At 43.7% G+C, this 8,518-nt stretch overlaps 1 protein-coding gene across 1 annotated transcript; it reads right to left on the bottom strand.

The window, feature by feature from the left end:
* Nucleotides 1-6,873: 6,873 nt before the first annotated feature.
* LOC135566847 (zona pellucida sperm-binding protein 1-like) lies at nucleotides 6,874-8,160 on the bottom strand. The gene is made up of 4 exons (XM_065014444.1): nucleotides 8,124-8,160; nucleotides 7,678-7,775; nucleotides 7,319-7,446; nucleotides 6,874-7,085 (listed from the first exon to the last, which is right to left on the bottom strand). The coding sequence occupies exons 2-4, from the start codon at nucleotides 7,749-7,751 to the stop codon at nucleotides 6,874-6,876; spliced, it is 414 nt and encodes a 137-aa protein (XP_064870516.1). The 5' UTR covers nucleotides 7,752-7,775; nucleotides 8,124-8,160.
* Between the last annotated feature and the right edge of the window lie 358 nt (nucleotides 8,161-8,518).

The raw sequence follows: 8,518 nt of genomic DNA, 5'->3' as shown, positions 1-8,518 counted from the left end.
TCCCTATTAGGAATAGTTACCAATAGTCAAAAGTAGAGAGCACTATGTAAGGAAGTAAGGTCACATTTGAGACCGCACATCAACTACAATAGTGTCTATGAACAAAGTGTGCAATGGCTGATGGTCCTCTGTTGTGTGATGGTGGAAAGGATGGCTTATCACCATTACCACCACATCCCATTCTACTGGCATTAACCCAGAGGTCAGAGGTCATGACGTGGTGTGACAGAAGCAGGCGCTGCCAAACATTCTGTGATAACACTCAGTAGAGGGAAAGACAATGAGAGAGGGAGAGAAAGAAAGACGGCGGAAATGTTGAGAGAAAGAGAATGAGATGAGTGGAGGCGTGTCCAGTTACTGGACTACTTAAAAGGAATAACCTCACATAATAACACAACACTTTCCATGATTCATCCTACCCCTGGGGGAGAGAGGCTGGAAGGGGGATGAGGCGGGAAGGGGGGGATGAGGCCGGGAAAAGGGGATGAGGGCAGAAGGGGATGAGGACGGGAGGATGAGGCCAGGAAGGGGAAAAAGATACCCATGGGGGAGAGACCGGGGGAGGGGATGAGGCCGGGAAGGGGGAAAGATGCCCATGGGGGAGAGGCTGCGGGAAAAAGATGCCCATGGGGGAGGCTGGGAAGGGGTGAGGCCGGGAAGGTGAAAAATGCCCATGGGGGAGAGGCCGGGGGGGTGAGGCCGGGAGAAAGAAGTTTGATTTGGAGAAATGCAATCGTGCATTTATGAAGTCATTTCTTGGAAAGCTTAGCGCCACTCTCGTTTAAGGAAGGAGCGTTTAATATCTCTTAACCTACTTTCAGCTGAAATATTAATGGAGGCATCAGGTCAGGGGAATAAGAACACAGCACCGGTACCACGTATTCACTAAGTGGAAAATGATTAACAGTACTCAATCTAATGTCGTAACAATGAATGATAATGTATGATAATACAGCTGTATGATAATAGTGTGGAAGCCTATTGATTACAATAGACAATAGGAATTTAAAGCAATGTCGATAAATGTACATCACCAGCTTTTGTAGCCAAAATATGATACCAAGCTCTACCGCCTGCATTATGCAGTGTGTGTGTGTGTGTGTGTGTGATTAATCCTCCCCCTGTAGATAGGGATCAGTGTGGTTCTAATGCCCCCTCCTGAATGAGCGGTGATCCCGTTAGCCTAGCGGAAAAAGCCTCTTTACTGCTGGTGATAGGGCAAATCTGCTCCCTACTACCAGGGAAGGGTGGAGGAGATCTACGAGGGAGGAGAGATCTACCAGGGAGGAGGTGGGGGTCTTAGACCAACCCAAAGACGTTCAATACCTTTTTAGGAGCCAAGTGACCATTGATCCATCCAGCCATACCTCTCCCTCCCACACAAACGCAGACACATACTGTCTGTTTTAAGTGAATTAGACATTATAAGATTGTCTTTCAGCACCCTTGCAGGAGAGTATCGTGGTGGACTACCTCTGAAGACAGTCTCCCCCACTATTACACGAGGGCAGCACTCGTCAATTCCCCTCCATTACCGCTACTTACAAATGGCAGAGAGAAGGGCATTTTACCTTTGGATGGATCGGTTAACTTCCCACTGCAACTTAATGCAACATGATACATTTAGTGCATCACGTGACATCCTGCCTATGTATTTCTCTAGAGATGTGGAAAATGTGGGCATTTGACAGCACTGAAAATTACTGGGTAGCCGGGTCAATTTGATTTAAATAAATCTGCTGTGATGATACTGGCAGTTCCATCATTAAGTGGTAAATGTCACCGCCAAGTGCAATAGACTAAAGCATGTGGGTTTGACTTGTTACAGTAGGACTAAAGGACTAAATACACAACAGGCAGTGATTGTATCCCAGTCATAGAATGGGACGTGTTTGTTTAAGGTCCCCACCCCAACCCCCCAAAAATCACACACGCAAACATTTCACTCCCATTATAAACCAAATACTATTAACACCAAGACGCCAGACGAAGTATGACTGTTTTAGCATAACAAAGGTTACTTTTGTTTACATTCCTGCTATTTGAAAACATGCTTTTCTCAGTGATAGAGGCCAAATGCCGCTGCTTTCGACGGAGTATAATAATGTAACCGCTGGAGAAAGAGCATAGCCTGCATAACTAAGTAAGCATGTTGTTGAATAGGCCTACACTACAATAACAAAGGACCTCTGAAGCATTGTATCGTTTCAGGAAAATGTCCGTTTTGTGTACACTTCAAAAGACATGGCAACATTGTAGCAGCCTCCGTAGTCATCGATATTAATAGGCTATATATTGCTTGCCGAGTCCGCAGAGAGCTAAAATGCAGATAGGGGACTGTAAACTACTACTAGGCTATTGTGTGGGTCAACTCGTACACCGATCTCTCGCGGTCTCTGGCGACACGCTAATTAATCACACCAATAAATAGATGAAAATGGTCGGAAGATAATTAGCCTAGCGACCTCATTCGAGTGCTATATTAAATAGTTTGGGTTAATATGGTGTTTCCTGTTCCATGTGTGGTTTTAATGTCTACGGTAGCGAATAATTAGGCTATTATCAGCCTATCTGGCATGAAAACACCAGTTTGAGATCAAAGTTATCTAGAACAGTGCTTTGCTTTGTGTTTTGGCTGTAAAGCATGCAAGTGGGTGTATTAATTCGAAAAACAGAGCAATTAAAATGCCCATCCTCTCTCGGTTCCTTCTCACCTGGCCGACCTCTGCGACTACTCCAGATGCGTCAATCCGGGGACGCTTGCACTCTGCCCCGGCCGATTCCACAAGAGCTGTCGACGTCTGCGCGTCAGATGCTGGGTCTCCTCGCTTCATTCCCCGGACAGCTGCGCCAGAAGCCCCGGTCGAGTTGGGATGCACCCCGGCCATTGTGTCCTGGAGCTCTCGATCCCGGTCCATGATAGCCCGAGATACAGGCAGCATGATTGGTGTTACGTCGGTCGACATTAACATTTAAAAACGCCTGATGTTCCCTGTCAGTGCTAGAATTTTCACCCATCCTTTCAACCTTGGCCTCTGTCGAAATCTTTTCTGTGGTCAAAATTATGTTTGTAAGAAACCGATTGGGGTTGTATATAGTCCGTCCCTGTTATGAAACTCCTTGATATTAAAGATGATCAGATGTATAATTCGGATCAAGCTTAATTGATATAACGAATTACTTGTTTCTTTAAAAATGTGTTGCCTTTACTTCGCCATTGATACGATGCAGATTACAAAATAGATTCTATACAAAATTAGTAGTTAACGTTAATTTATCGGTTCATAGCCTTGTGTTTAGGCTTCAGCCTACTAACGTTAGTCATGTAACGTTAAAGCAATATTCAGTCTGCAGAAGGCCTAGGCTATTTCACCGTTTTATTAACCTAAGTAATTAACTACACTGCTTAATGATACGGTGCCTGGAATAATATGCCCATTCACTGTTGACCCCTTATTTGTGCCAGAGAGACAGAAATATTTTATGAAAATACATCAACATCCTACCTCACGCGCAGGACTAAAATCACTAAACATGTCTTCCCTGACTGCTATTGCCTTTTCCAGTCTACTCGCCAGACTTTTTTCGCATGGAGAGAGGGTTATTGAAAGTCAATCCTTAATGAACCATCTCCTTCATGTTAGTCTTCCGTTCTGTGTTAGATGAATTCCAAAACAAAAGACAACGGGCTGCGGTATTTCCTTTACCGTCTTCCCTATATTTTTTTCTGTCCTTATCCCGGTGTATTCTTGCGGCGCGTACACTTACAGAAAGGAAATGATCTTTCCTCCCCTTCTGTGTTCTCGTGTAGGTCCCTCCCTGTTCCCCTTGGACGTGCGCCCTCCTATCTTCCGTTCTCTCCTAAAAACACTAGCATGGCAGCCACAACAACAAAAACGTAGTGTGCCGCAGTGCCATAAAACAATTAAAATGGGGGGCATGTGAGGGCCATGTCTATTTTCGCAGCATTTTGAACTCAGACTTCTTTAACTAGCGGAATATGAATGACGCATGATTCACGTGTTCTCCTTTAAAATAGACCAGAGGCCTACTAACCTGTGCTGTAGAATAAAATAAACATTTCCTGAAGGTGACAACATTACTCCAGATAAATGTGCCATTGAGATTATAACATGATTGCGCTCCTATTATTACACAACAGCCAGTTCAAGGTCTTCAGACCTCAACTACAAATCAAGAGTTTCAGGAGGCATTCTCGATCCTGGTTTAGAGCTTGGCTGACACCCAGTGGTCAAAACGTATGATCTTCATGCGAATTAATGACTGCATGCATGTATAATATGGAAGAGGTCTGCTAACCTATATTCAAAAAGCCATTTTAGACAGTAATCATTGAATGCTATAATGTATGGAATAACATTGATATCCAGAATGTTGATTGGGGCCGTTGTCTAGAACATCCATAAGCGGAGTCAGTGTGAACGTAAACAATTGAGTACAGCACTGGTGGAGTCAGTCATGCCATCTAGACTAGACTGCCTGGGAGCAAGAAACACAGTCTCCTTTTTAAGGGTTTTATTAGTGGTGAACGAGCAGCATTGGGCCTGGAGATGAAAAGAGAGAGGAAAGAAGTTAGAATGGAAATGTATTAGTAAAGTTGAATCTGTTCCACTGACAAAGGGAAAATCCTACCAGTTAATCTTCCATGACTATTGCTTTCTGTCCATCTTTATCTGTGGAACAGAGGCAGGAAATGCATTAGTCCTCTTAAATAATTAAAGTAGCCTTAATTACAAAACCATATTTTGCTGTGTGGCACCACACGTCAGCCTTTGCTCCATTTCTGGGAATAAATAATTATTTAAAAAAAAAATCACATGTGAGTTATGGATGCATCCCAAATGGTACCCTACGTTTGACAGGGCTCTGCCGTGTCCATAGTGACTGAACATTGTGTCTGTGCGGTTCCTTACAGTCACTGGCCAAAGCATCCCTCTACACACAGGCTGCCGTCCAGCGGGCGAACACACTTCAGTAGAACACATGAAGTAGATCTGAGGGGAGCGAGAGAGCGAGAAAGGGACAAGGGGAGGGTCAGATGAGAAGCAAGTCAGCCACATCTACAGACAGAGCTGTGTACTGGCCTCTTCCTTGCCTTTGGCTATAGGTCTCAAAACTCCCGTTGTTCATATTATTGATCGATTAAAGGGCTAAACAGGTTAAAATGAATGGTGGGAAATCAAATCAAATGTATTTATATAGCCCTTCGTACATCAGCTGATATCTCAAAGTGCTGTACAGAAACCCAGCCTAAAACCCCAAAGAGCAAGCAATGCAGGTGTAGAAGCACGGTGGCTAGGAAAACTCCCTAGAAAGGCCAAAACCTAGGAAGAAACCTAGAGAGGAACCAGGTTATGTGTGGCCAGTCCTCTTCTGGCTGTGCCGTGGAGATTATAACAGAACATGGCAAAGATGTTCAAATGTTCATAAATGACCAGCATGGTCCAATAATAATAAGGCAGAACAGTTGAAACTGAGCAGAAGCACAGCCAGGTGGACTGGGAAACTGTCACGCACTGCCAGATCACGGAGAATGGAGGAAAGAAAAACAGGAAGATGGCTACTTTAACTTAAGACTGCCATTGGCTCCAAGTTAAAAGATCGAGTGCAGTGGGCAGCCCTCACCTCTTCATGGTCCTCCAATGTCTGGGTCTGTCCAGAGGTGAGGAACTGGAAGGTGGAGATGGTGAACCTTCGTGTCTGGCCTTGGTGGAAGGGGTGGGGGGTGGAGGAGATGGTGAGGCTTCTGAGAGTCCGGGTCCGATGGTTAGGACATCTACACAGGAGGCGAGAATGTGGTTATTCAGCGCAACAAGAAAAACTCTGAAAATACTTCCTTTCCTCCATCCCTGTGATGGTCTGCCCACTGACGTGTGCAGTTTGTAAATGTTAAATAATATCATGTAAAATGAATTACTTTAAATTGTACCCCAAAATTTAGTGAGCTACAAAAGTATTGAAACAGTGACAAGTTTTGAAATTAAACAAGTCAAATGACTGAGGTTTCAGTGAAGACTGTCAGCTTTCCCTTTAGGTATTTTCATCAATTACTGCACTTTTGTACATTGTCTCCTAAAATGGGGGGAGGGGGAATTCACTTGTGTATTAAAAGTAGTCAACAGTTTAGTATTTACATCCCATGTTCCTAGCACCCAATGATTACATGAAGCTGTTACTTCAAACTTGTTGGTTGCATTTGCTGTTTGTTTTGGCTGCGTTTAGATTATTTTGTGCCCAATAGAAATGAATGGTAAATCATTTGTCATTTTGAAGTCACTTATTGTAATGGTAAGAAGTTTGCATGTCGTGGGGCGTATGATATTTGTGCGTCTAACTTTATCACTTACGATTCATTCAGGAATATCCATAACCATGGTAGCATCCACATTAATGTTGAAGTGTTAAGAAATATTCTATTATTATACAATTAAAGTGACATGTACATTATTTATCATTCATTTCTATTGGGCACAATATAATCTCAACCAAAACAAACAGCAAATGGATCCAACAAGTTAAATGTAATCATTGGGTGCTAGGAATATGGGAAAAAAATACTTAATTCTTGATTACTTTAACACGCATGTTTAATTTGTCCTAATGCTTTTGGTCCCCTAAAAAGGGGGGATTACATGTAAAAAGTGCTGTAATTTCTTTCTATACGGTTCACCCGATACGGATGAAAATACCCTCAAATTAAATCTGACAGTCTGCACATTAACCTCATAGTATCATTCCAAATCATAAATGCTGGATTACAGAACCAAAAAAAACATTGAAAATACATTAAAAAGTTTCACTGTCCCAATACTTTGAGCTCACTATCGTAGTTGAACACAGACATGTAGGAGCCTAGAAGGTCAAAGGTAACCCTGCAGCGTACCCATTATAGAGGAGTACCCAGACAGTCTGTCCTGATCTGGGGTAGGCCACGCAGTAGTGTACCAGCAGGACCACTTTGTCATCTGGGGGGTTGAGCAGACGCACCTCAAGGTGTAAGGGTTTACCCAAGAGCATCTGCAGGGGCCGGTGGTACTGGGGGTAGAAGCTACTGTACTGCTCATCTGGAGTGGGGGAAAGGGTGTTACTTTAATGTGTTACATAATAATGTTAATCCTTTCCAGGTGCTTGACAAAGTTTCTTGACATCCAAAGCAAATTGACATACTGTTAAAATGCTCTAAAAGTGATCTTTATAAGTTGACATGCAAGACTGACCACTACCACTTGGAGTGTGGAGTTGGAGAAACCGACAGCAGCTAAATGGGTGAGATGTGTGAGCAACTATAGCTGCGTACCTGTGGCAATCCTGAGCTGGACCCCCAACACACCCTGGGCCTGAATGGAGGGGCCAAAGGAGGGGGTCTTGACCAGGAAGCCAACACTCACCACAGAGCCAGGAGTGTACTGGCACTCAACCAGCAGCCTAGGAGCAACAGGAACACAGCAGATAGGGAGGCCACAACTCAGACACTTCATACATTCCTGCACTGAAAAACATAAACTCCATTCCTATGGAATACGTCACTCGATAAGATAATGCATTGAATTATTATTGTTGTTCTCTCGTTTGACCAGAATGTGTTTTTGCTTTTCCAAGTAACAGTGAAATATGAAATTAACAGCTTGTGAACCCCAGTGGGGGTTTATAACTGACCTGATAGGAGAGTCTCTGGTGATGGTCCCATAGTTGAGGGTGATTGACTGAACCGTGTTGATGATCTCCACCATGTAGACTACCGTTTGGCCAACCTCCTGTTGGAACAATAGGGTCCAGTTCAGTAGGGAGAAAACGTTTTCAAACTGAACTTGTCCAATTACAAACACAGATTGATGTTGAAAACTTGATTGCTGACATGCAAAACATTTTGGGACTGTTTCAACTGTAGACTAATTAAATACCAAAAGATAGTTTGACTGAATGTTCCATTAAGCCCAGTGCCCTCCAGAGAACACAGATTCAGACATTTGGGAGAGCAATGTTAATGAAGTGCACCCATTCAGTAACCCATGAGGCTTAATGGAGTCCCAACCATTACTAATCAATGCCGACTTTTTAAAAATGAACTCAAAAACTGTACAAGAAGATAGTGGGCCACTCACGTATCTGTGGGCCCCGCAGCCGCCCAGTGGGATCTTGAACAGGCGTAGTCTGGGTCACCCTCTGAGGGGCGTAGGTGGGGTTGCCAGCGGCAGGAGCAAAGCAGGGTTCAGAGGGGGTCCGTGAGGGAGGCGGGCACCAAAAAGACAAAGTGGCGGTCCAATGTGCATTCTGGGAAAGAACATGTAAAACACTGGGTTGGCTAAAGGTGGATCTAGAGTGGCATTCCAAGGTTTTGACTGATATTGGGACCCTATATATAGCAGACAATTAAGATTTATTGCAGGGGTGAATCTTAAATGGTATTTTCCTGATTCCTCGTGTCCTCTTCCTGCATTGGAGAAGGTCAGGAGCGGACAAAAGAATCAAGAAAATACAAATTGTGATTCATTTGGGG

This window comes from Oncorhynchus nerka, unplaced genomic scaffold (genome assembly GCF_034236695.1).
Source record: "Oncorhynchus nerka isolate Pitt River unplaced genomic scaffold, Oner_Uvic_2.0 unplaced_scaffold_3106, whole genome shotgun sequence".
In the NCBI taxonomy this organism is placed as follows: Eukaryota; Metazoa; Chordata; class Actinopteri; order Salmoniformes; family Salmonidae; genus Oncorhynchus; species Oncorhynchus nerka.
The sequence above is the reverse complement of the archived record's forward strand: the minus strand, read 5'-3'. Positions and strand labels throughout refer to the sequence as shown.